Source organism: Hibiscus syriacus, unplaced genomic scaffold (assembly GCF_006381635.1).
Source record: "Hibiscus syriacus cultivar Baekdansim isolate YM2019G1 unplaced genomic scaffold, ASM638163v2 tig00111779_pilon, whole genome shotgun sequence".
NCBI lineage: Eukaryota > Viridiplantae > Streptophyta > Magnoliopsida > Malvales > Malvaceae > Hibiscus > Hibiscus syriacus.
Window position 1 is genome coordinate 2,260,524 of NW_024063176.1, and position 27,996 is coordinate 2,288,519.

The window sequence follows — 27,996 nt, forward strand, 5'->3', positions numbered from 1 at the left end:
TGTAAGAACATAAAATTATGATGTATAATAATTAAAGACGCAACACGACTAAATTGAATAGAATTAAAATAAAAGTATAAACTTAAAGAACACAAACTTAGGATTAAATTAAATAAAAATTATAGTTTATATTGTAAAATAAGGATTAAATTATAAATTCTAAAAGATTAGAAGGATGATAAATTAATACATCCCTTAAAATATTTAAGAAATTTAAAAAATTAAAAAATATGAAATATGAAATAGAAGTAAACGGCTCAAAAACAATATACTTTTTGTTTTTTGAATTAAAAATCAAACATAAAAAAAAGAACTTACCAGAAGTTATTTAATATTTTAATATAATTTTAAGTCTTATATCTCTATTCTCTTCTCACTTTCAAGTTTAACCTTTCGTTTTTCATAGTTGCCGAGGAACATACTCTACCATATTTTTCACCGATGACAGAAGCTCATAAGACTCAAGATTTTTTTCAAAATAACTTTGTTTTGTCGGCTTGTTTCCTTCTAGGTTTGATCTTTGCCTTGATGACGGGTAACCGGTGAGTCTTCCCGATGATGTGTTTTTTTTTTTTAGAGTTTAAGAGCTTTTTTGAGTGATAATTTCAGCTTTTTTATGTTTTATTCCAATTGTGAGTCTTTTCCGGTTAGATCTTTGCGTTTTGGGTGAGAATTCCAGTTTTTTTTCAGTAACGGTTGAAAACGGTGATAGCGTTCCGTTATCGGCGCTGTCCACCGTTATCCTGTTAAATTACGGGCGTGAAGGACCGTTACCGGCGTGAATCTGTTACCCACCGCTAAACTCAACAATATCGATTTCGGACGGCAGCGCGACTGCAAAATAGCGGACGCGATCGCATTTGCGTTCCGCTATTTGAATCCCTGGTCCCAATACAAAAATTATATGGATATTGTGGGGCTTCCAATGAATTAAAATGCAAGGTCTTCCCCACCACTCTTTGTGAGGGAGTGAATAACTATGCGTATATATAATCTAATGGAGTAATAGTATTTGTTTTTTTGTTAAGGACGATAGTACGGACCTTTTTTACAGTAGTTTGTAACCTAATCATTTGACTTGTCTGAACCGAACCCAGTTTTATGAAAACTGTGATTACTTGAGAATTTAGGACTAAAAGATGTACAAGAAAAAAGATGTGAATAAATATTGTATGTAAAATAATGAGAAATTATTTCATTGATTATTTCCACATCATCAATGGTCCCAACCAATTAAAAAAATCCACATCAATATTCGTTTCCATGTTATTTAAACAAATCAATTTCTTCTTTAAACTTAAATTTAGGGAGTATTTTTAGGATCTTCATTAATGCATTAGAAAAAAATCTATCCATTTGTTCCAAGGTTTTCTGCAATTCTCGTTTCCATAGTTGAACACTCCACAATAATATAAGTTTTGAGAATTCATTACATGCATTCCCAGAATGTTAATCATGGTTGCTACTGCTTCAGCATCACCATCACCTAGCATGTTGAACAACATTTCATTTTGGTAAAGTATTTTGTCTTCTTTTGGTGAATCGATGAGGATGTCTATGAACATTATGTAATCGGTGGCATGATGCAGATCCCTGTCTGATACAAATAATTTCTCAAATGTGATGGGATTTCTCATGAAAGATTCAGTATAATCACTACAGCAAAATTGTTCTACAGCGGCGTTTTTAGCGGCGTTTTAGGAGTAAACGCCACTAATTTTAAACATATAGCAGCGTTTACATAGCAAACGCCACAAAATGGTAACTTTAGCAGCGTTTTTATAAAAAACGTCGCAATAGGTTCATCTATAGTGGCCTTTTTTCAACAAACGTTGTAAAAGAGTAGTACTTTAGTGGCGTTTTTATACAAACGCCGCTAAAGACTCGTAATTTAGTGGCATTTTTATACAAACGCCGCTATAGAATTGTACTTTAGTGGCATTTTTATACAAACGCCGTTATACACATGTACTATAGTGGCGTTTGTGTTTACAAACGCCTCTAAAGACTCATAATTTAGTGGTGTTTTTATACAAACGCCGCTAAAGACTCATACTTTAGTGGCGTTTTTATATAAACTCTGCTAAAGACGCGTACTTTAGTGGCATTTTTATTCAAACACCGTTATACACTTGTACTATAATGGCGTTTGTGTTTACAAACGTCGCTAAAGACTCGTAATTTAGTGGCATTTTTATACAAACGCCGCTAAAGACTCATACTTTATTGACATTTTTATACAAACGCCGCTAAAGACTCGTACTTTATTGGCATTTTTATTCAAACGCCACTCGGAGTTTGTGTTTACAAACGCCGCAAGTTTACAAATTTTAAGTGTCGCGGCCTTTAACTTTTTTTTTCATTTTTTTCCCTTTCAAGCATTTTTCAATCCCGCTGTTTACCCAAACCCATCTTCTTCACTACCAAACCCATATGTTTCACTTCCTCTAAATCCCCAGTCTATCGCCACCACCAGAGCCGTCTCCGCCACCCGATCCTTTTCTCTTTCTATCAAAGTCCTCACCTTTAACCGGCTCGAATCCCTCACCCGCTGCCACACCTTCCTTTCCAATGCCCACTACGACCCCGACCTCCCAGTGCACCTCCACATCTTCATCGACCATTTCCCTAACCAATCCAAATCCGACATCGACCTCAAACTTAATGAGTCCCTTAGAGTTCTGCGGTTTGTCGACGGGTCTGAGTGGAAATGGGGTCAAAAGATCTTTCATTACAGAACCGTCAATGTGGGTCTTCAGGCTCAATGGTTAGAAGCCTGGTGGCCTGCTTCTGATGATGAGTTCGCATTTGTTGTGGAAGATGATTTGGAGCTTTCTCCACTATATTTTAAGTATTTGAAAGCTTTGATCTTGAATTTTTATTACAATGATTCTAATTTTAGTCCTTCTGTTTATAGAGCTTCCCTTCAGCGACCAAGGTTTATTCCAGGTATTTTTCATCTTCTTCTGGAGTTCCTTTTCTTTTTTGATAGTTTAGGTCGAACTCTTCCTTTTGCTTAGTTAGAAATGAATGATTGTTATTGTTTGATGAACAATTCTGAAGTTGCCTTTAATTTTAATCATATAAACTAGTTTAGTGATGATTGGATTTAGTTATTTGTTCGGTTTTAGAAGATTTAGTTTTTTAGTAGATAGTACTGCTTGTAAATTGCTAGGGTAATCAATCCACTGCTTGTAAATTGCCTTTTCTTTGTCGCTATTCTGTAAGAAGAGATTCTTTAGAAAACATCATTATTTTCATATCCTATTCTAACCGTCAAAATAGCAAGATTATTGATCCAACTACCACTAAACATGATCCTTTTTTCTTTCATTTCTTTTAAAAATTTCTAAGTTCCTTCATTATTTGCTTGCTGCTCCAGGTAAACATGGGAACAAGATGCTACTGGATAGCACCACATGACTTTTCTTCTACCAACTGGTTGGTACTTGGGGCCAGCTTCTCTTTCCAAAGCCTTGGAAAGAGTTTAGGTTGTGGTATGATGATCACAAGGTGAAAAACATCAAGCCATTTCTTGATGGGATGGTAAATTTATATTGTTTTATCTCTTTTATTCGTCTTCCCTTGTTCATGTATATGGTGTTTATTTTTATTTTAATAAAATCTAAAAACTATATACAAGTTACCGCGGGTTGGTACAAAAAGATGGGAGAAAGAATATGGACTCCTTGGTTTATTAAATTTATTCATTCTCATGGCTATTTTAATATCTACACGAAGTTTCCAGATGAGAAATCACTTGGTGTCTCTCACAGGGATGTTGATGTTAACTATGGAAAAACAGCAGGGCCAGAGTCTCAACTATTGGATGCAAATTCTTTTGATTCCCATTTTCGAGAAATGAAATCTTTGATTTCTATGAAGTGGTATGACTTCTGTTTCATGGGAAGTAGTTCCGGGAAGAATGGTAAGGCACTTGAATGATCTGGGTTCTATTCTTCCCTCTGTGCAGGCCAAGGGAACTGTTATGCTTGTCAGCCTATTTGGGGTGTCGGAGATAGTTACTAGAAACCTTCTTTTTATTTTTTTCTTTTTGTTTATATTATACCGTACTGAGGTCAAGCTTTCATTGGCAATGAAAGAAGAAAATATAACCAAACTCTCGAAAGTTTTATGGTCCATGTTTTTCTTTGAAAGCTTCACTCTAATAATTTGATACTTTTCTAGGAGCTGCTAAAGCTCAAACTCAGATATAATATATTTTCTTTGTTATCTCTTTGTTTTCTGTATATGTACAGTCCTTATGGGTTTGAAGTAATGGTATAATTCTTCGTTTTAAGGAATTCAGAAGAATCAAGCAATGAGGGAACATGCTTGTTAGCACAGTGTTCGGGGACTTAGAGGACTTGTCTTGAGACCAAATATTCTTGCTTGTTGCAGTACAATGGTTCTACCCTTATTTATATTTTTCAACTGTATTTAGCAGTGCTAATTTGACATTTCTTATTCATTCACTTGCCCCTTTTTTGCAATAGGCACTTGATGATAATGTCAAGTTAAAGCTCTCTCCGTTTTGCCATGTTCCGGTAATGAAACATGAATTCTATTTGTCTGCTTCTCTTCCATCTCCTAAATCAGTAACTACTGTTATTAAGAAATATGACTTCTTTCTAGGCCGAAAATACTGTCACTCTCTATGACGTTCCAAATATTTGTCTAAGTAGTTCACTTTTTGAGTTCTTTTTATCGTCTAAAATTCTTATAGTACAAAGTTATAACTGGAAATATATGTTCCTTGATTCATTTGTTTATTTTACTGATCATGAATATGATCAAAAGGCACATGAAGCAATCTTGAAATGATTGAACCTACTAGGGTTTTCCCTATGAACTTTGAGGGAGTTAGACATGCATGCTTTCTTGATCCAAAATTATAAGATTTCATTGCTTATCACTCTTTTGTATTTCCTTAACTTTTCTAAGAATACAAACTTGCTCAGATTCTTGGGGTAAGAATTCTAACTTCTAAAAGTAAGATGGCAACCAATACATTATTAAATTTTTTCTTTATGATGACATTTTTTACATTCTTATGTAGAATATATTTTAGTTTTCATGGTTCCTGACTTCCTGTTTTTGTTGTTTGTTGCAACAACTTTTTTCAGTTCTCAATCACTCACATGTATGTTATGAATGCAAGTTCTACTGGTTGTTTCCTTCTCTTCTTAGTCTCATCTAAATTATTGTAATTGCAGTAATCTTGAAGAACAAACTTCAACAAAAAGCGGCTTCTTCAATAGACTGGCACAACGTTTCCCATTTGTTTTTAATCTATTGAGGAGAGATCATTCACTGTCAAATGATACTTTCAAATAAGATGTCAAGACGATGAATATGACAAATTCCAATGAAGTGGGAAACAAAGTAGTTTTAAAAGGCATATCTGGAGGTTATGATGATAACGCTAGTGAAATTGAGGATGTATCGAACAACAAATCCATGTATATCTATACTTTAAGGTTCAGTTGTAACTCATTTGTACTTTAATGTCTTTTAAGGTTCTCTCTCCATAAAAAAAATTTAATTTATTTTGTTGTTAAGTATTTTTCTTTATGTTTTTTGTCTTAATTAAAATGTATGGTTGTTGTTAATTAGATAAAGCTAGATATAAATTTAGGTGATGTATAGCAGAAATAAAATATACAAAATCAATTAATATTAGCTAAAGAAAGGTAATTAGCGGCGTTTGTATCCAAAAACGCCGCTATAGGTCTGACTTTTTGCGGCGTTTGTGTTCAAAAACGCCGTTATAGGTCTAACCTTTTGCGGCGTTTGTGTCCAAAAACGCCGCTATAGGTCTAACCTTTTACGGCGTTTGTTCTAAAAACGCCAGTATAGGTATTCTCTTTTGCGGCGTTTGTATCCAAAAACGCCACTATAGATCTGACCTTTTGTGGCGTTTTTTCTAGAAACGCCGCTATATATCATAACTTTTTGCGGCGTTTATTCCAAAAACGCCGCTATAGATATCGACCTTTTGCGACGTTTGTTCAAAAAACGTCGTAATAGATATTGACCTATTGCGGCGTTTTTTGTTCTCAAACGCCACTAACTTTAGCGGCGCTGGTATTGCCGACGCTTCTTACGGCGTTTTTCCTATCGCCGTAAATACTTTTAGCGGCGCTTAAAAACGCCGCTATAAGACTAAAAAAACGTCGCTAAAACTCTGTTTTGCTATAGTGAATCATCGATGATGAATTGAGGGATATGTAAGATATTATTTTCAAGCCTTATATCGAACATGCTATTTCCTTCTATTGTTTTGAATTTCATCCCATCTTCTTCGAGTTTCAAGGCACAATGTATGAGGTTCATATCAGAATTAAGGGTTTCCACAAAGACCTTTATTTCTAAACTTGAAGGATGAAAGCAATAGTGATATGTAAAGTCTAGCAAGTGCTTGATTTCTGATCCGACGGACCTGAGGGGATGGACCGAGGAGGGTGCTGGGGTGCGGTCGCACCTCTTAGAAATTTTAAATTCCCTTATATTTTAGGTTTTCTTTTTGTATTTTCTATTGATTATCTAATTTTGCACCCTTAAAACTTTTAACTTCTTAAGTTTGCTCCCCGACATGAATTCCTGCTTCTGTCCCTGTTGAGGTCGTTTTCAGTACACCTCTTTCCGGTACTCTATGGAAGAATAAAACGAAAATCGCGTTCACGAATGTACCTCAACCAACTCTCGGCTCAATCATGGCATATATCTCCCAGACAAGGTAACACTTGAACAAATCTGTATGCTCCTGTAAATATAAGCGAATCAGCTGAACAATAAAGCATCATTGACGAGCAACATTTCGATGAAATCATCTGAGTGAAGGCATAAAGGTTGTCCATAACATTTTCTAGCTTGTTATTCTGAAACATTAATCTCCTGTGATTCTTCAACAAGTTGTAGAAGAAAGCCAAGCTTTTGCTCTTCCATCGCTCTCAAGGAATCTTTACCTTGATAATATGAACAGATAGGTCTTTCGTTTACCTAACGAAGATAATTAGACACTGAAAATACAAGACTGAGGCGACGTTACTGATGAATGCTTAAACTTTTGTTCTTTTAATCTTGTTTTTCAATTTCTAATTTGGATGAACAGAAAGTAAATAAAGAACTTCATAAACAAAGATATTTTTTTTAAAAAAATACATTAACAAAGATTCTAAGTTTAATTTGACATGTATCAATCAAGAAATTGATTTGGAAAATAAAATCATTGTCAGTAAATGTTATGAAAAAAGATATTAATGTAAAATTTTTAATTAATTGATGATGTAGTGGAAAGGTTCTATGAAATAATTTCTTCCTGATAATAGGAACGGGTTACAAGCGGGTCTAGATAGCATGAGGTTGGACTTGATGCTAATTGGATTTGGGTCTGATTGATTTAGAACATTTTTTTACTCGAACTAAATTTAGTGTTTATATTGGATTTGTGTAAATTCGATTTTTCGAATCATAGTGAGTGTTTTATTTGGTACATGTGCAATAGGTTTCATTCGAGTCACGCTAATCTAAACTCTTTGAGAAAAACCCAAAAAAAAAAATTTCTAAAAGTCAAACACAATTAAAAAAATTGAACAAAATACGTGTCATTCTATCTATAATGAATAATTTTTTTAGTACATTTGAATGTGACAATCTAATCTACATAATTCTGTTGTTGCACAACTAGAACAGATGCACTGCTATATATATCTGTGGATGCAAAAAGGTCTCCGATGACCCCTAGTTCAGGAAATTCACTCCATTCCGATAAACCTGCCGTTTGTACTGAATCCATCCCGTGGCGTCTACCAACGATGATCAAGTCATAGTCGTCTGCAATCGATTGAACGATTCTCGCAACTTGCAATCCGCTATTCGAAACTTGTTGTACATACATCACGTTGCAAACATTACTAGATCTATTGTGCTTGATATCTCTCAATATCTCAGCATCTAACATCATGTCCCAGTTCATGTCATTGACATGGACTTCATTAGTAATAAGATGGATCACAGTCAGCTTCACCCTAGGGTTATAAGCCATTCTTTTGGCTAATGTTAAAGCCTCTCGGTCATCTCTTCCGCCTAAGAAGATCATGGAAATGGAGTAGAACGATGACCTCAACACCTTCATCGGTGTTCTCACCCATTCATCTACACTTCGGGTGACGAGAATCCCTACCGAGCAAGGTGCTCTATTTAGGACGTTGCAATTCAGGTTTCTTATCACACTGTTTTCGAGTTCAATGGATCCGTCAATGGACCATTTTCTATGGAATGGAAGAAGTATGAAGGATGTTTGCTTGTTGAGGGCCATAGTGCAGATGTCCTCATGCATCAGTTTAGGCGGGGATATTGCTGTGAACTCATTCACTGTAACGAATCCCCTGTTGTTTTCTTCATATTGACGGAAAGCAAGAATGTGTTTGAAGGAACCCTTGACTACCTTTTCGTTCCTACTATGAGCTATAAAGATTGGAGTATCGCGACCCGTCAGTTCAATCAGGTGAAGGGCATAAACAACATTAGGACTCTCTTTCGTAGGGCATGTGATATCTAGCACATCGATCAAGGCCGAGACATGTTCTGGTCTATGAACACACGCAAGAATCCGTAGCTCTGAATTGGGTTTCAAGTGTTGTATGTTCCTTTTCTGATATCCTGCATATTTTCTTGAATCTGGGTCGTAAAGGAACTTCACCAGGATCGGGATTATCGTTGCATTTACGAGAACCTCAAGGGTAAAGATGCTGAATGCTTGTTTTGACATATACTGCAAATGAATAAGGAAATCAGAACTGAAGGTATAAATTCTGAAAACACAATCACATTGTAAAAGGATTTAGATTTACCTCAATGTCTCTGAAACTGACGAAATACGACAACTCCACGACGCCTTTGCAGCTCATAATTAGAGCAAAAGCCAAAGAGTCCTTGAAGGGCATCATGCCCCAAAATGAAGCCACGAAACAAGATATAAATTTGGCCAAGAATGAGAAAACGATATTAAGTAGAGAAAATTTGAGGGTAGTCAGATCGGTAAACAACAACCATGGTTTAATGGTCATTGAAGATGTGGTTACGTAGGTTGCAAGAAAGACACCATTGACAAAGCATTGAAACTTGTTGACCAGGTCAGATCCTAATGGTGGTCCTTCAGGGACAGCTAAACCGATGAGAAAAGGGCCGATTAAAGCAGACTGATTGAACTTAGTGGTAAACACACCACATCCCAGAGCTACGATCACAATGATCACAATGTACACGTCCTTGATCGGCCTGCCTTCTGTAGTTCCTCTAATTATCGAAAACATCAATGGACGGAACAAAAAAAAGATGAGAAGCACAAACATTACCATTACCGCTGCATGCGCTCCAGCGAGCAGTGGTGAGACGGTCCAGCGTTGCCACGAAGAAATGGCGTAAACTAGCACTAAGGTGCTAATGTCGCAGACAACCGCCGACGACAGAGCCATTCGTCCCAGTTCAGAATTCAGGATCTTGAGCTCGGTGAGAAGGTGCGCGATGACAGAAGAAGACGTTAAAGATTCAATGGTTATTCCCATCAAGCGTTCCAAGATTAGCGTTTTAGTCTGTTCAGGCTCTTTGTAGGTCTGGTAAACAGCTAAACCAACCAACATAGGGGCTAAAAGGGATATAACGCCAACCAGCACGGATCTTCCTGATGTGGTAAATGCCATCTTCAAATCCATTTTCACTCCCATTAGAAACAAAAACATGGAGAAACCAAGCAATGATGCAGTCTCGATGGTTTCTAAACCCAAATAATCTTCAGCATAAAATATGCGACGGAGTCCTTGTATTTGCCCCAGGATCAGGCCGGCCTAGTCAACCAAATAAATTAATCAATCACAAATAATATACAGAGAGAGAGAGAGAGAGAGAGAGAGGAAAGAGATAATTAATAAACGTACAAACATTTGTGAGGCGAAGTAGGTGACTCCAAGAGGCTTGAAGATGGCATGAACGAGATGAGTGAACAAGAATATCAAGAGGATTTGTAACTCCAGAAGTGGTACCGAATACGTCAAAATCGTCGATGGAGTGTCTTCCCAGACACCGGCGGAATTCACCTTGGGCGGTAAAAAGATGCAAATTTCGAGCGTCTCATTTCCGTAGGGGAGATGTGATGACTCCCCGTCCATGAACGCCGCCGGTGTCTATAAGACAAGGGTGTTAATGTCAGGGAACATATGCGGATTGGATGAAAGGGAGGTGCAGTGCAAGGTTTAAAGTACAAAATAGATGCAATTATTTCTTGCTAATGTTTAACAATTCCTAGTTGTCTGTTGTAACTACATTTCTGGTTTTACTATGTATATGATGTTTTCGGTTGACTTACAGCTTAAGAAATCAAGTCATACTAATTAAAACTAAACACCATAAAAGAATTTTTCGGAAAGTTACTCAATTAAAACTAATATTATTATTAGATGGCATTTATAATTTTTTTAAAAATATTTTGTTATAATATTTAGTAGTTTTTTTTTTAAAGAATTAAATAATTTTTTTTAAATACCATGTGCCAACATATAACACAACACATGACTGATAAAAGATATTAGATTTAATGATTAACATTCATTAAAATAATTAATTAAAAAAAAATTGGATAGACAAATTTAATAGAGTGCAAAAAAGAAATCAAGGGTTTGATTAATATATATTTTTTAAAATTGAGAGCTTATGTAATTCTTAAGCCTTGTTATTTTAACCTTTTTAATTAAAACTTTTATTTATTCAATTTTACACTTGAAATTTGATTTATGTTCGATTTATACATGTCAAATTTTATGGTATAACGCACAAATTCATTGGTTAATTAATTTCGTTAGATACTGTAAAGATTTATTATTGAGACATTTCTTTTAATCTAGTTTGTTCTATTTACTACGTTGAGATACAAAAAAGATATAGTCTCTAACAGTTAATATACACACATCAATAATTTATTTTGATTTAATCATACATATTTTAAAAACAATTACAATAATCGATTTGCATTTTGAATAAATGTAATTACTTCTGTATACAATATATAAACATAAAATGATACTGACTTTATTAACATGTGATAACTGAACTAAATCAAAATTTTATATACATAATTATATAAAAAAAAATTAAAAAATGTCATGTGCTAACATATGACAAGACACATGACTGATAAAAGATCATGTGTTGGATCCGAATGTGGCGTCGGCTTTACCCTTAGTGACTGTTGCTGGAATGGTTGATGAGCAAGGGAGTGGAGGTGGCCGTTAATCGCTGAGGTGTTATCCCAGGTTGTTTTGCATAGATTAATTGCTACGATGACCCCGAAACAGGTGCAGGTTGTTGATGGTTCAGCATGGAAATGGAACCCAAATCGAATGTTCACCTTTCGGTCTGCGTATGACGTTCGGATAGGGTATGTTTCGGGGTCGACTGATAAAATTTGGCGAGCCATTGCTAAGTACCGCCGGCTGCAAAGGGTGAAAGTTTTCGTATGGCTTCTTGTTTGTAGTAGACTCCTTACGAATAGTGATCGGATGCGACGTCATATGGGTACACGTTCTAATTACGGAGTTTGTGGCTTGAACGAGGAAACAATTTACTACCTTCACCAATTGCGTGGGTAAAGTGATCCTTATTGTGTTGTTTTCGACTTCAACATATCCGTCAGAGGACCATTTTGTATGGAATGGAAGAGGTATGAAGGATGTTTGGTTGTCGAGGGCCATTGTGCAGATATGAGAAAACGGACAAATAAAGAGTATTTTGTATTGAGTTAGCCTACAAAATCATTTGAGAAAATTTCAAAATACTTGAGGTTGTGATGTGGGTTTTTATATATAAAGTTGTTGTTGCATAACTAATACAAATACCCTGCTATCTAAAACCATGGATGCAAGGAGGTCGCCAATGACCCCGAGCTCAGGATATTCACTCCATTCCAATAAGCCTGTTGTTTGGACCGACTCCACCCCACAACGTCTGCCTACGATGATCATGTCATAATCAGCCGTAATCGATCTAACAAACTTAGCGGTTTGTGTTCCGTCGTTTGAAACTTCTTGTGTAAAGGTTACGTTGCAACCATCACCAACTTCATTCTCCTTGAAATCTTTCAACATTTCAACATCCAGCATCATGTCCCAGTCTACGGCCTTCACGGGCTCTTGATCGGAAATGAGATGGATCAAGGTCAGCTTCACTCTAGGGTCACGGGCTATTCTTTTGGCTAATGTCAAAGCCTCCCGGTCATCTTTCCCGCCTAAGAAGATCATGTCGATGGAGTAAGATTTGGACGACTTAGTCGATTTCTTCTTCCAATTGTGTAAGTCGCAGCCCATGAGGATCCCTATCGACCATGGGGCTCCGTGTAGGACGCTGAAATTCAAGTTCCTTATCATTCTGTTTTCGTTTTCAACAACAGTTCCATCCATGGTCCATTTTTTATGGAATGGAAGAAGAAGGAGGGATGTTTGCTTGTCGAGGGCCATAGTGCAGATATCCTCATGCATCAGTTTAGGCGGAGAGATTGCTGTGAATGCGTCCACCGTGACCAATCTGCCGTTCTTTTCCCCGTATTGATTGAATGCAAGAATATTTTCGTACGACTTTGTTGTCGAGCTTTTAGTGAGCGATAAAGATCAGAGAATCACGACCCACTAGTTCAATCAGGTGAAGGACATAAACAACATTTGGACTCTCTTTTGTAGGGCATTTGAGATCAAGAACATCTATCATGGTATGAGCACTTTCACTTCCATGAATACAGGCAAGAACTAGTAGCTCGACATCGGGTTTTAAGTGCATCAAGTTTCTTTTCTGATAGCCTGCATACGTTTTAGAAACAGGGTCGTAAAGAAACTTAACGATGATTGGGATTAAAGTTGCATTCACTAGAATGCAAAGGGCCAACACTGTAAAGGTCGATTCTGACAAGATATGCGGAAGGAATGGACACGAAATTGGTGGTTGATTAGAAATGATGGAGACGAGTTTTCCATTTAGATTACCTTGATGCCTCTGTAACCGGCAAAATACTGCAACTCCACGACACCTTTGCTGCTCATAATGAGCGAAAAAGCCGAGGAGTCCCTGAAGACAATACGAAACATGATAAAAATTTCGCTATAAATGTCTAAACAACGAAAACAATAGAGAAGTTAAATTTTGCGGGATCAGACAACACGTTCTTTGGATTAACTTTCATTGTAGTTGTGGTTACAAAGGCTATCAGAAAGACACCTCTGGCAAAGCAATCAAACTTGTCTACCAAGGCAGATCCCAGTGGTGCTCCGTCGGGGATAGCTAAACCGACCAGAAAAGCCCCGAGCAGAGGAGATTTATTGAACCAATTGGTAAATATAGAGCATCCTGTAGCTGCTACGAGGACGACCAAATGTGTTTTTCCCTGACCGGCCTCCCTTCTGGTGTTTCTTTAATTATCCAAAACATCAAAGGACGAACCATAACAAAAAGAAAAGTTATGAAAAGAACTGTTATTTCTAAATACTTACGAAATTTGATGTCGAGTAGTGCAAATGTTCGGTCAAAGAAACGAAGTTAATTAGACATAAGAAGCACATGTTACATACGGTCGACGAAGATAGAGTCAGTCATCCCAGTTCGGTATTTCCGATCTTGAGGTCATCAAGTAGCCATGTCATGACTGAAAAAGAAGTCGTGGATTCAATGGTTGTTCCTAACATGCGTTCCATGATACAAAGCTTATTACTTTGGCTCTGGTAAACAATTAAACCAATCACCATAGGAGACAAAAGGGATACAATGCCTATCACTTTGGCTCTCCTTGTGGACCTAATTACCTCCCTCGCGTCCATTTTCACTGCCATCAGAAACAAAAATATCGATAAACCAAGCGCTGCTATGATTTGAACGATTTCTGAACCTGGTCCCGGTATACATCTTTGAATGCTTATATTTTCCCCAACATTACAGGCCCCAGGATCATACCGACCTACTTGAAAAATATTAAACCGAAATAATATTAACCATAAATCAAGGGAGGGTTTCTCTTACTTGCTATGCAAGAAAACCCAATAAACAAAAGCAGTTAAATCAATTAACGTACAAACAATTGTGAGGCGAAGAAAGTGACACCAAGAGGTTTTAGGATGACATAGACGATATGAGTGATCAAGAACATCAAGAGCAGCTCCACCTCCACAAGCGGTAACGGAAACGTGAGAATCTCCAGTGGAGAAGCGGTGTTTAACCAGATACCAGGGGAATTAACCTTAGGCGGAAGGAAGATGCAAACCGCAATTGTTCCATTTCGATACGAAAGATATGGTGGTGGTGAGGCTTCAGACATGGATGCCGCTAAGATTACAGTGTTACAGGTGAAGGATGTTGCGGAAGACGGCTATCGGATAGAGCAAAATCGTAACTGATAATTTGAGAAAATAAAAATGAAGATAAATGAGACACAAAATTTACATGGAAAACCCCTAAATAATATAGGGTAAAAACCACGGGAAACGGTAGAAGAATTTCACTATGAGAAAATAGGAATTACAACTTCTCTCGATCTATCAAGGAGAAAACAATGATAATTCTCTCTTGATAAAAAAGATAAAACAACTCTCAAGAAACTCTCTAAATTCTCTAGTATTGGGAGAAAGCTAGAATGATTTGGGACGGTTTTGAAGCTAAATGAGCTAGGGTATTTATAGTTGAAGCTTAAGGACTATTTGTAAATACCCTAAATTACAATGACTAAATTGTGATTATACTATTTAGCAAATTTCAATAATTGTGTGCTCCTTTTTACCATTGCACCGAATTGTGCATTAATGCACCGTTTTCGGTGCTGACTTTTAACAATCTCTCACTTGAAAATTTGATTGGAACAATCATATCTTCACACCATTGTTTTTACCTTGTGCAATCATGTTGCTTACGTTTCTGAAAAGCCATAAGAGGATGGACACCAAGTAAATTTATCAGCATTGATCGCATTTGTCATGAAATTTGCTATGTTGTCTTTGGTATGGATCTTATGCATATCTACCGTCCATTCTTCCACCTTTTCACGAATGAAATGGTACTGAAATCATATGTGCTTTGTCTTTGAATAAAATACTGGATTCCTTGCTAGATGCAAGGCTCTTTGACTGTCACAAAATAGAGAGACATACTCTTGATTGTGCCCAAGCTCCTCCAATAGCATCTTCAACCAAATTGCTTCTTTACCTACATATTCTGCCTCTGTTGTGGATGTAGCCACAACTGATTGCAATTTTGAAACCCAGCTTACAGCTCCACCAGCAACTTTGAACACATATCATGTAGTAGATTTGCTTTTATCCAAATCCCCTGTATAGTCAGAATCGACATACCCATTGATAAGTAAGTTTGATCCTCCATAACATAATACAACATTTGAGGTCCCTCTGATGTATCTCAGGATCCTTTTTACTGTATTCCAATGCTCTTTGCCTGGATTCGCCATGTACCGACTAACTACTCTCACTGCTTGTGCATATCATAGCGAACATTAAACTTCCCACTACCGATGCATCCGGTACTCGAGACATCTCCATCATCTCTTGTTCACTGCTAGGACTCATACTGGAGGATAATTTGAAGTTAATAGGAAGAGGGGTAGAAATTGACTTACAATCTTGCATGTTGAATCTTGACAAGATCTTCTTCAAGTAGTTCTTTTGTGAAAGCCAAATATTCCTATTACTTCTGTCTTGGTGAATTTGCATCCCTAGAATCTTGTTTGTTGATCCCAAGTCCTTCATGTCAAATTCCCTAGCCAGTTGTGCCTTAAATTCTTCAATATGATCTTTGTTGGGTTCTGCAACCAACATGTCATCTGCATACAACAACAATATAACAAAATCGTTATCACCAGACCTCTTGAAATAAACACAAGGCACATAATGAAGGAATCAAATCTCTTATACCAACACCTCGGCGTTTGCTTTAGACCGTACATAGATTTTTTCAACCTGCAAACCAAGTTCTTCTTTTCTTTTTCTTCAAAACCTTCAGGCTGGAGCATGTAAATCTCTTCTTCAAGATTTCCATGAAGAAAATTTGTTTTAACATCTAGCTACTCTAGATGTAAGTTCAATGTAGCACACATTGCCAAGACTACTCGAACTATTGTTATTCGAACTACAAGAGAAAATATTTCGTTGAAATCAATACCTTCTTTTTGAGCATATCATTTGACCACCAGTCTTGCACGATACCTCTCCACTTGATCGTCACCATTTTGCTTGATTTTGAAGACCCATTTGTTACCAATTGGCTTCCTTCATTGTGGTAGTGGCACAAGGTCCCATGTATTATTTTTATGAAGGGCTTCTATTTCTTCTTGCATCTCCATCATCCATAGTGAAGCATCTGAGTTGTTTATTACCTCATGGTATGTTGATGGCTCACCGTCCTCTGTTAAAAGGTAATATTCAATATTTCCTTCTATAACATAATATGAGTGTCAATTGGGACGTCTTCTCATACGATCTGATTGACGAGTTGTTGGAGCTTCAGAACTCTCTGGTTCTTGTTCACCATGTGTTGGTTCTGCTTCAGAAGAATCTCCTTGTTTAATCTCCATTTCCACATGTATCTATGTAGTCTCTGACTTTTCAGTGCTATCATCTTGTTATTTTCTTTGTAGTTTATCTTCTACAAAGATAACATCTATGCTAATGATCACTTTGCGGGCAGTGGGATTCTACAAGCGATACCCCTTTACACCATCAGCATACCCTAAGAATTTGCATTTCCTGGATTTTGGATCTAGCTTTGAAATTTCTTGGGAGTTGTACATCACGTACACAATACTTCCAAATACACGGGGGTTCGAATAATCAGCTGGTTTACCAGTCCACATCTCCATTGGTGTCTTCAGCTCTATTGCAGTTGATTGAGCTCGATTCACCAAATAACAGGCGATATTGACTGCTTCTGCCCAGAATGATTTTTCTAGGCCTGCATCCCTCAACACTGCTATTGTTCTTTCTAACAAGGTTATGTTCATCCGCTTTGCCACTCCATTTTGTTGAGGAGTGTTCGCCACTGTGAATTGTATTTTGATGCCTTCTTTCATGCAAAAGTCATCAAATTCTTCGCTTGTGTATTCGCCTCCATTATCTGTTCTGAAACACTTGATCTTATTTCCAAAATCAAGTTCCACCCGCGCTTTGAAGTTTTTGAAAGTTGAAAACATGTCTGACTTCTTTTTAATAGGGTACACCCAATATCTCCTGGAGTAATCATCAATAAATGAGACAAAGTATTTTGCTCCACCTAGGGATGTAACTGGTGCTTGCCATACGTCAGAGTGAACCAATTCTATAACACTTTTGCCTCTAGAATTTGACTTATTGAATCTCAACCGGTGTTGCTTACTTGTTATGCAATGCTCACACAAAGTAAGTGATAAATTCGTTAAGCCTAGAAGTAGCTTTTACTCCACAAGGACTTTCATTCCTTGTTCTGACTTGTGTCCAAGTTTTTGATGACTAACATTGCAGAATCTGAACTACATAAGGCAACAAAGGCTTTTTCTTCTAGCAAAGTCTCTCCCTTCAATATGTACAAGTTTGCAGCTATCTTTTTGCCTTTCAGTACCACAAGCGCTCTACGAAATACCTTCATGATTCCTTTTCGTGTTTCAATCTTGCTTGCATTATTATCTAATAATTCGTAGGATAATAAATTTTTCTTCAAGCATTTCACGTGCCGCACATCTCGAACAACTTTAATCGTTCCATCATACATCTTCAATTTGATGGTTCCCACGCCAACGATCTTTAAGGTATGATCATTGCAACTATACACAGATCCTCTTGAGACAGGTTCATAATAATGGAACCATTCTCTTCTTGATGTCATGTGATATGTTTCTCCCGAATCAATGAGCCATATATCTGCATATCTCTTTCTACCTTCCATGGTGGTTGACGCTTCACAGCATATAGCATCTCCATCATCTAAAGTGTTTGCGTTATTGTCTTGTGGATTGGAGTTTTTATTTAGACTCCAACAATCCTTCTTCAAGTGACCATTATTTCCATAGTTGTAGCACTTTAAATTCTTTTTGCTCATTGACTTCGATCTACCATGCTTGTGACTGCTGCTTTGGCCACGTTCTGTTGACCTCCCTCTTATCATTGTCAACGCTTCTGCTTGTTGCAGATTTACTTGTTCTTACGCCGATTTTCTTCTTGTAGAATAACAGCTGCAACGTCATCGAAGACTAGACGGGTGACATTACTATTTGTCAAGTTGATGGTGAGTTGATCATACGAATCAGGTAGACTTTGGAGTAGAAGTTTAGCACGTTCTTGTTCTCTTACTATATTTCTTAGGGATGTAAGATGAGAAAATAAAGTGTTCAGCGTGTTTAAGTGCTCCGTCACTGAAGTAAATTCTGGCATACAGAGAATGTACAATTTCCTCTTAAGAAAAATTTTATTGTACAGCGATGTGGCCTCGTACAATTTTGTGAGATAATCTCATATCTCCTTAGCTGTCTTCTTCTCCTCGATGCTTGACAATACTTCATTTTCTAATACTAGATGAAAGTTTGCCATAACATTCCCGTCCATTTCGATCCATTTGTTGTCATCTGTGAAATCTATCGGTCTTTCACTGATAGCTGCTAGACAACCATCTTTCCTCAGGATGACCTTCATCTTCAATTTCCACAATGAGAAATTCCTCCCATTAAACTTTTCAATATCAAATTTTATTGTCATAGCTTCTATTTCGGATAACTCCCACTATTTCACTATCGTGAATAGTTCTCTAGAACCTTCAAAAAATGAGTAATACCTTCTTACTTTCTTATGTTGGAGGATCCACCTTTTGGTGGCAACCACAAAGACAATAAGCAGATATTACACACTCAAATCTGGCTCTGATACCAATTGTTGCGGAAGACGGCTATCGGATAGAGCAAAATCGCAACTGATAATTTGATAAAATAAAAATTGAAGATAAAAGAGACACAAAATTTATGTGGAAAACCCCTAAATAATATAGGGTAAAAACCACAGGCAACGGTAGAAGAATTTCACTATGAGAAAATATGAATTACAACTTTTCTCGATCTACTAAGGAGAAAACAATGATAATTCTCTCTTGATAAAAATGAGAAAACAACTCTCAAGAAACTCTCTAAATTCTCTAGTATTGGGAGAAAGGTAGAATGATTTGGGATGATTTTGAAGCTAAATGAGCTAGGGTATTTATAGTTGAAGCTTAATGACTAATTTATAAATACCCTAAATTACAATGACTAAATTGTGATTATACCATTTAGCAAATTTCAACAATTATGTGCTCCTTTTGACCATTGCATCAAATTGTGCATTAATGCACCGTTTTCGGCGCTAACTTTTAACAAAGGAAACCTTTTAGGAATTGGATGAAAGGGGAAGAGCAAAGCAAGATTTATTGATTTTCATACAATTTTCTTTCTCTCTTGTTCCTAATGTTAACAATTACTAATAATTTATCAACACATGTTAAATTACATTGTATATAGAGGCATTTGGTTTATTTTAGTGCCATCACGTAATCAAATCATTTGTGTATATAATAACTAAATTTAAAATAATATCATGTTGTATGTAACGGTGAATAATATTCGATTTAATATAAATTGATTTACTCGATTCATTAAATCTATTTTAAATTTAAATAGATTGAGAAAAGTAATTCAAACATACTAGGTTAATCGTTTGTTAGTCTTTGTATCAATAATCGAATTAATCGAAATATATTAAATTTGTATGCTTTTAATATACATTCTCAAACCCAAATAGTATATTATTATTCAAAACTCATATATAATTAGATTCTCGAACTTAAATAGTTTGACATTTGATAAAAATATTGAGATATAAGGGTATGCATAAAATTTTATGTCAAATGGTACTTAAAATGATGTATTAAAAGTTAAAAAGTGTGAAATTACAAAATTTTAAATATGAAAAGTTAGATTACCAATAGAAAATTGGAAAAAAATGCTCTTTTTTGGATAAATCGAATGTTATATATCCAAACAAAGCATCAAGCTGCAACAAGAATACAAAATATCAACTAAAACGAAACTCGGTCCAAGACTTAAATCATTTGATAATAAACGTTTAACTACCCTTGCAATCGCTAGTGCTCAAACTTATGATCTCTAAGAACAACAACAATTCATTTAACTACCATACTAAGTTTAAAAAAACTTAAACTGTATGAAAATTAAAAATTTTCAAAAGAAACGATAATCATGAGCACCTTTCAAATCCATCTCTGAATACATTAATATTTTGTTTGATTAAATGATCAAATCTACTAAGGTTAAAATTACTTATAATCTTAGTTACATATATAGGTGTAAAATTGGAGAATAGTATTTTATCATGGTGATCAAAGAGACGACTGGGGCTCATATAGAATCATGATTAAAATATTATAAACATATTAAATTGATTATTAACATTCCACATCATCGAAATAACACAGAATAACGGTCCAATGATCAAATAGAAATAAATTGATAATATAAGTGATTGAAACATAACAATTGAAAGTATCGTGGTAAAAATAAGAAATAATATAGTTTACCCGATATTTATTCCTTGTTCAATACAATCTGATTTTACCACTGCCCTAATTTAAACAACTTTGCCCTTTTGTTCTTTTTCATTTCATATCCAGCGCTTTCTTCTCGGATTTCGGCTTCCTCTTCGCTTTCAGTCTCTCTGGCAAAGCTCGATACCCCTCTTGGGTCAGCATTGTCTCTCTCTATGCTTTTCTTTCTTAATTTATTCTCCTTGGATTACCGTTTCTTCATATTAATATTTGGTCCAAAGGTTGTAGTTCATTTGCGTTTTTTTTTCCTTTCAAGAAAGAGTTTTGCCACCCTCATTTCTTGATGTTTGTTTCATGATAAAGAATTTTAGATAATGGGTTTGTTTTGGAGAACAAAAAGATTGATCTTTCTTTTATATGATTTGATTATGTTAGAGTTAGTTGTTTTTGCGTTAATTGTCGGCTGCTATGATGATTTTTATGAGGGAACTTTCAAGTTTGAACTTTTTGGTATGCTTTTTTTGTTTCAATTACAGTGACGACTAAGGACGACTTGCTGCAGCGATGGCGAAGCACCATCCTGATTTGATCATGTGCCGGAAGCAGCCTGGTATTGCAATCGGACGATTATGTGAGAAATGCGATGGCAAGTGTGTAATCTGTGACTCCTATGTTCGTCCTTGCACGCTGGTTCGGGTTTGTGATGAATGCAACTACGGTTCGTTTCAAGGTAGGTGTGTTATCTGTGGAGGAGTGGGAATATCCGATGCATACTATTGTAAGGAGTGTACACAGCAAGAGAAAGATCGAGATGGTTGTCCCAAAATTGTTAATCTTGGGAGCGCGAAAACCGACTTGTTCTATGAACGTAAGAAATACGGTTTTAAGAAACGATGACCATAATTGGTTGATTATGTAGCCAAAAATTACCAAAATGACAGCATTTTTTGAATGTTGGAATTATTATGAGTCTTCAGGTGTTTAGATTTGTCTATTAGATATGTTTCCTTAAAGAACTATATCTGTCGCTGAAATAGCTAGTCACATTGCTTATGGCCATTTATTTACTGATTTGCACTCTTACGTGATTTGTATCTTGCATCTATATATTAATATGAATGATTTGATTCGAGATGTTTATGTGCCTTCATTTTTTGCTCATGTGCAGCCCTATTGGATCTTGTTTCACAGTGTGAAGTAAAGTAATTCTCTTTTATTCCGCCGAGTCTCGTCTTTTGTCAGGCACATATCATTATATCTTTACTTGTAAGATTCCTCGTTTATGTGATTCTTAGTTCTTTGGTGTCGCACTATGAATTCTCCCCACTCCATTTCATTCCATATAATCATAAACAACGAACTTTTTATGAAAATTCATAAAATATAAAAAGGAACTAATTAAATGATTAACTTAGGAATTAATTGAAGGGCTAGATTTGCTTTGATGTAGCGCACTGATCTTGGTCCTTTTATAATTCTTCCATCAGGCTATAAGTGAATCTGGAACCCATTGTTATGGCATTGTTGTTGCTATTGGTCATTGAGTTTAAACTGGTCGGTAGAAGGGATGGTCTTCATATGAGATTGGACCCCTGATGCTTCTGGTTCATCAACAGTTGATGGAAATGAGAGTGTTGCATTTGCCAAACTGATGCTATTGTTTAGGAACACTAGATGACTGGATTTTCTTAGTTTTTCTAGCCCTTCTCCTTGTATACCCCAGTCTCGTTTGCCATCAGGGGAGCTCCAATCTGAAAGGTTAGGAGGCATTATGCCCACTAGAGATGCTAGTGTAGAATACCTTGAATGAAGATTTATGTTATGGTGCTCAATAACCCTCGGAGACATTATGCCGACTGGAGATGTTGGTGTAGAATATCCTGACTGATGATTTATGGTAGGACGCTCGATAACGCTCAGGGTTCGCTTTGAACTTGAAATTGATATTGCAGTTGTTCCGGATGGTTCAACCCCAAGAGAGGATGCTAGGTTCGTTGGGTAGCTAGAGCGGATCTGATGGTTAATATTCAGGCGCATTTGAACTCTAGTTGGTGATTGCAGTTGAGAAGTAGCCTCGAATGAAATTCCTTGAAGCGAGGACTTAGTAGTAGTATCGAGAGATCCAAAAATATCTTCAAGTTTAGTCGGCTTTACCCCTCCATACTTATTTAACTCCCCGGACGATAGATTAGTCAAACTGGTCGAAGAGAAAAACCATTTATCTCATCAATTAGTTGTTGTTGGTGGTGGTGTCGATGACTTTCTGAATTGAGCATTTCCATGTTTAAATCCTTACCTCAAGCACTTCGTGCAGCTTTCATCCTACTATTACTAGGAAGTTGCAAGGTAGGAGGTATCATGCTAGACTGGTTCGACCACATCCCTACACCAATAGAAGAGGTTCCGGTAGGAGTCAAGGGTGGTGTTGATGTTGGAGGTTTTATAACAAATGGAGAAGCATGAGCAAATGGGCTTATCGAGCCATGATCAGGATTAGCTGAATATGATGTTGGTGAAGGTAGTGCTGAACCTATCGAAGTATACAAGGGACGGAGCTCCTCTAGCTTATGAGCAAAGAAACATACCTTCCTAGTGCAATTAGTCTCATCCTTGCATAGACGAGTTCGATATTGCGCGGGATGAAGCCATGATTCAAAAATACCATGTGCATACTCACAGTTATCGCCATGCTTGCACGATCCCTTATGAAATTTGGGACAAGGGACACAACTATAAAGATATTTCCTAGGATCATGCCTCCTTGCGTTCTCCCCCGGATGAACAAATGGACACTCGGTCCAGTCATGAAAGTAAGCCCTCGAGCAAGGTTGGGCCTTGAAGGTGTACATCCTAAACTCATTTGTCCCGTATATCTCGTTCTTGATATCAGGAAGAGCAAGATCATAGAGATAATCTTTCTTCTCATTTCCATCTTTCCAAACTCGGGGAGTCAAATTCGCTTGTTGCTCAAACCCTTCCATCTCTGTCGTTACTTGAGCTAGCAAACGCTCTCTTTCACTGTTACTTCCGCTTGCTTTCGAAAAAGCATCCAATATCATCTTCCTTGAGTTGAAGTCCGACTTGCAACAAGTTAGAGCAATCAAGTCACTGGGGCGGTTTCCATTGGCATCAACAGAATTCATATCAGCAGAAGCATCAAGCAAGATTCTAACGACCTCAGGTGAATGAGAGGAACCACCAGCAGCAGCAGCACAATGTAGAGCCCTGACCCCCATCAGAACCACAAGCCTTGTTAACGTCAACACGACCAGTTTTGACGATATAATTCACCACATCCTTGCACCCGAAGATCGAAGCAATTAAGAGGAGTTCTTTCTTCAAATCCCATCGTCTTTGAGCCTATTCTCCTCCCATACCACAAGCATAGTTCATCAATGTCATGACCCCCTTCCTCAACAGCAAATTTGAAGTCGATTAGATCATTCGAAGCCGACTACTCGAGTAAATCCGAGGACTTTTGAGGAACCCCATTTTGATTACGAGACTCACCGTCCATTTTAATTTGAGCTGGTTTCTTCGTTGAAATATTGCACATGAAAATTTCTTTTATGAAGAAGATGGCTTTAAATATTTTATTTTTTAGAATATTGAAATAGGATGTGGTAATCTTGGAGAAAATACAAAAAATGTAACATATAAATACGATGGCTTTTTAGTAATTTCTAGTAAGTTGATTATAACATGACTAGGTGGATGCTTAGTTGTTTGAATAGAGTAGGTTCTGTCTTTTAACGAAAAAAATATATTTTTGAATATAGTTTTTAAAATAAGGAAACAAATATATTTAAAATAAAAATATTAACAAGATATGAGAACACAAAGCTGTACTACTATTACTTAACTCAGCCGGCTATATCAACTTGATCCTATTTTCACGTTGAAAAATAGTTTTTCAATTTAAATAACTGAAAATGATACCAATAAAATTTAGAAAAAATAAACTATTTTAGGTAAAAATTGAGATACATGTTATAGAATCTAAAAGCATATGTCTTTTGTCTTGTTTTGATTCTTTATTTTTAATAGTACGATGTGATTATAAGGTAGTATATATTTATAATCTTTCTTAATCATTGACAACGTATACACACTCTGTAGACGTAACTACTCAAATTCAGGACTTAAGGAGAATAACACTCTCTTTAACCAGCAAATGAAAGAGTATATTATGATTGAAAATGAAGTATTTTGTTTAGCCACGTTTTGATGTAACAATACGTAAAAAAATAGATATAATGGCTAAAATAATTTTGAGTATTATATGAAAAAACTCATAAATAGAGAAGAATATTTTTTTATGATCAATGATAAATTATAAAAGGATTATACAAAAGTATATCAAATCACAGTCTTAGTTATATATGTATAATTGTACAATTATAGAGAATAATTTTATCATAGTTTTTATTAGAGAATGTGATCGGAGAAACGACGATTAGAATTCAAATAAAATTTTTATTACAATATTATAAAAAATATTAAATTAATATTTCATTAAATTTCTGGATACCCTTTTTGCTCTAGGTCTCTAGGGCAAATTTCGATACCCTTTTTAGGTCAGCATTGCCTCTCTCCCTTCTTTACTTTCTTAATTTATTCTCCTCGAATTCCTGTTTTTGCTAATAATATTTGGTCCAAAGGTTGTAGTTTCACAAGCATTTTTTTTCATCAAAAAATGATTTTTATGATTGTTTCTTAATGTTTAAATTTCTATATATTTTAGATATTTTCTTTTTAATTTCTATTAAAAACATATTTTTGCTTTTTAGAATTTTATAGGTATGGTTACCCTTAAATTTTATAAGTTTGTCCCCTAGCATAAAATCACACGTCTGTGCCTTATGGCAAATGTGTAATATGCGATTCCTATGCTCGTCCTTGGACGCTAGTTCGGGTTTGTGATGAACGCAACTATGGTTCGCTTCAAGGTAGGTGTGTTATACGAACGTAAGAAATACGATTTTAAGAAACAATGACCAAAATTTGTTGATTATGTAGGTAGGAATGACCAAAATGACAAGATTTTTAGAAATGTTGGAATTATAACGAGACTTCAGGTCTTTAGATTTGTGTTAGATATGTTTCCTTCAAGAACTATATCTGTCACATTGCTTATGGTGGTCTATTTACTGATTTGCTCTCTGTTGGAAAGCTAGATTAAGATTTAATGTTCAACAAACATTGAATGCTTTTCTTATTAATTCCAGTGATCGTGTACATGGTTTTATAATAGCTAACAGAAGCTTGGCACAATTCTAGAAGCTCTGTAACTTCCTCAACTGACTGCTAACAACACTAACTGCTCTTAACTAACTCTAGCTATTTAGTTCTAATATTCCCTCTACTTTCTCTTCCTCCTTCAACAAGGTAACATACACATCTTAGCCTTGAACAATTGAAAAGATGAACAATTGAATCGAAAGTAAGGATGCTTCCTTCCGTTCACTTGAATCGAAAGTGCCGATGCTTCCTTTCGTTCTTCTTGAATCGAAAGTGCCGATGCTTCCTTCCATTCACTTTGAATCGAAAGTGCTGATGCTTCCTTTCGTTCTTCTTATTCACTTCATTTATTTCTTCTTCACCCTCTTTTACAAGGTTCTTGACATTTGCCTATTCTAAAAAATTCTTAAAAAAACTTTTGATGTGAATGAACATGCACCCAAAAAAAATTCTAAAAAAAAAACCTTATTCTATAACAATAATGTGAAACAAACCAAACACCAACAACATCATTGAAACATTTGCCTTAGGCGTCTTATGGCCATTGACGTTGAAACGTCTGAGGATTTTAGATTCCCCCCTCGTTAGATTCTTTGGCCTCGCCTTCGATGACCAGAGTGTTCTGTTCCAAGGACACTTTGACATCCTCTTTCCCGAGCCCAGGCATGTCAATTCGACAGTTCAAGGCGTCTTCCGTTTCCTTAACGCTCCAGCTTCGGCATAGACCCCCTCCCATGCCACGCGATGCAACCACAAATGGATTCTCCATGAATTGATTCATCATGTTCAGGACTTGGCTCAGGTTCCTCGCTGGGGAGAAAGGATCAAACACATCTGAGAAGAAACCATCACTACGGCGAGAAAGTGAGCGTATGCCGCGACGATCATCGCTGAACTCACTATCGTCATTGTCGCTATCGAACTCATGCATGGCGTTTCTGTTAAAGAGCCTGGAGGTCGTTGAAGCGATGGCCACTGGGCGTACCATGCGCAAGGAGCTAGGGAAGAAAGTTTAGAAGCGTGAAACCAAAATTCCCAGGACTTTGGCGAAAGATACCATGTTGGAAAGCTAGATTAAGCTTTAATGTTCAACAAACATTGAATGCTTTTCTTATTAATTCCAGTGATCGTGTACATGGTTTTATAATAGCTAACAGAAGCTTGGCACGATTCTAGAAGCTCTGTAACTTCCTCAACTGACTGCTAACAACACTAACTGCTCTTAACTAACTCTAGCTATTTAGTTCTAATACTCTCTTATGTGATTCGTATCTTGCATCTATAGGTTAATACATTTGATTCAATTCAAGATGTTTATATGCCTTTGTTTTTGCTCATCTGTAGTGCTATTGGATCTTGTTTTATAGTGCGAAGTAAAGTAATTCCCTTTAATTCCGCCGAGTCTCACCTTTTGTCAAGCACATACTATTATATTTTACTTTTAAGATCCCTCGTCTATGTGATTCTTAGTTCTTTGGTGTTGCGCTATGAATTCTCCCCACTCTATTTCATTCCATATAGTCGTATGCAGTTAATTTTTTTATGAAAATTCATAAAATTATAAAAAGGAACTAATTAAATTATTAACTTAGGTATTAATTGATGGGTTGGGTTTGCTTTTATGTAACAGACTTATCTTGGTCCTTCTATAATTCTTCCATCCAAGCAATAAGAAAATTTGGAACCTCGTTGTAATGACATTGTTGTTGCTACTAGTAATCGAGTCTAAACTAGTCGACAGAAGGGATGGTGTTCATGTGAGATTGGACTCCAGATGCTTCTGGTTCATCACCGGTTGATGGCACTGAGACTGTCGCATTTTCCAAACTGATGCCATTGTTTAGGAACATGAGATGACTAGATTTTCTTGGTTTGTTTAGCTCTTCTCCTTGTATACCCCAATCTAGTTTGCCATTAGGGGAACTCCAATCTGGAAGGTTAGGAGGCATTTCGCCCATTGGAGATGATGGTGTAAAATTCTCTAATGAAGATTTATGATAGGACGCTCGATAATGTCCAGAGGCATAGCACCAATTGGAGATGCTGGTGCAGAATACCCGGGGTCTGCTTTGAACATGGAACTGATGTTGCAGTTGTTCTGGATAGTTCAACCCCAAAAGTTGGAGATGTCATTACAGGAGAGGATGCTGGGTGCGTTGG

At 36.4% G+C, this 27,996-nt stretch overlaps 3 protein-coding genes and 2 pseudogenes across 5 annotated transcripts; 2 read left to right on the forward strand and 3 right to left on the reverse strand.

Moving 5' to 3' along the window:
- The first annotated feature begins 528 nt into the window (after positions 1–528).
- LOC120170413 lies at positions 529–4,029 on the forward strand (annotated as a pseudogene).
- Positions 4,030–7,657: 3,628 nt separating this feature from the next.
- On the reverse strand, positions 7,658–12,509 carry LOC120170415 (cation/H(+) antiporter 4-like). Its single transcript, XM_039178346.1, has 4 exons — positions 11,892–12,509; positions 9,939–10,184; positions 8,856–9,848; positions 7,658–8,776 (listed from the first exon to the last, which is right to left on the reverse strand). The coding sequence occupies exons 1-4, from the start codon at positions 12,507–12,509 to the stop codon at positions 7,658–7,660; spliced, it is 2,976 nt and encodes a 991-aa protein (XP_039034277.1).
- An 8,156-nt stretch (positions 12,510–20,665) lies between these two features.
- LOC120170484 (PHD finger-like domain-containing protein 5A) lies at positions 20,666–21,572 on the forward strand. 3 transcript variants are annotated; one of them, XM_039178437.1, is made up of 2 exons: positions 20,666–20,791; positions 21,158–21,572. In XM_039178437.1, the coding sequence occupies exon 2, from the start codon at positions 21,160–21,162 to the stop codon at positions 21,490–21,492; it is 333 nt and encodes a 110-aa protein (XP_039034368.1). In that variant the 5' UTR covers positions 20,666–20,791; positions 21,158–21,159; the 3' UTR covers positions 21,493–21,572. The 3 variants fall into 3 exon arrangements, with proteins under 3 accessions (XP_039034368.1, XP_039034366.1, XP_039034367.1); XM_039178435.1 differs by having other exon boundaries at positions 20,670–20,789; positions 21,124–21,565; XM_039178436.1 differs by having other exon boundaries at positions 20,671–20,791; positions 21,132–21,570.
- Positions 21,573–22,125: 553 nt separating this feature from the next.
- LOC120170416 lies at positions 22,126–24,112 on the reverse strand (annotated as a pseudogene).
- Positions 24,113–26,404: 2,292 nt separating this feature from the next.
- On the reverse strand, positions 26,405–27,785 carry LOC120170417 (23.6 kDa heat shock protein, mitochondrial-like). The gene is made up of 2 exons (XM_039178347.1): positions 27,568–27,785; positions 26,405–26,834 (listed from the first exon to the last, which is right to left on the reverse strand). Exons 1-2 carry the CDS (start codon positions 27,783–27,785, stop codon positions 26,405–26,407), a joined length of 648 nt encoding a protein of 215 aa, XP_039034278.1.
- Positions 27,786–27,996: the final 211 nt, after the last annotated feature.

Coding starts and splice junctions, on each gene's coding strand:
- LOC120170415 (XM_039178346.1), bottom strand. CDS start 12,509: ATGGCCCTCGACAAGCAAACATCCCTCCTTCTTCTTCCATTCCATAAA. Junction 9,849..9,938: donor ACTTCGCCTCACAAATGTTT/GTACGTTTATTA, acceptor TTGGTTGACTAG/GCCGGCCTGATCCTGGGGCA. Junction 8,777..8,855: donor TCAGTTTCAGAGACATTGAG/GTAAATCTAAAT, acceptor ATTCATTTGCAG/TATATGTCAAAACAAGCATT.
- LOC120170484 (XM_039178437.1), top strand. CDS start 21,160: ATGGCGAAGCACCATCCTGATTTGATCATGTGCCGGAAGCAGCCTGGT.
- LOC120170417 (XM_039178347.1), bottom strand. CDS start 27,785: ATGCCTCCTAACCTTCCAGATTGGAGTTCCCCTAATGGCAAACTAGAT. Junction 26,835..27,567: donor ACCATCCCTTCTGTCGACTA/GTTTAGACTCGA, acceptor TTTCTTCCCTAG/CTCCTTGCGCATGGTACGCC.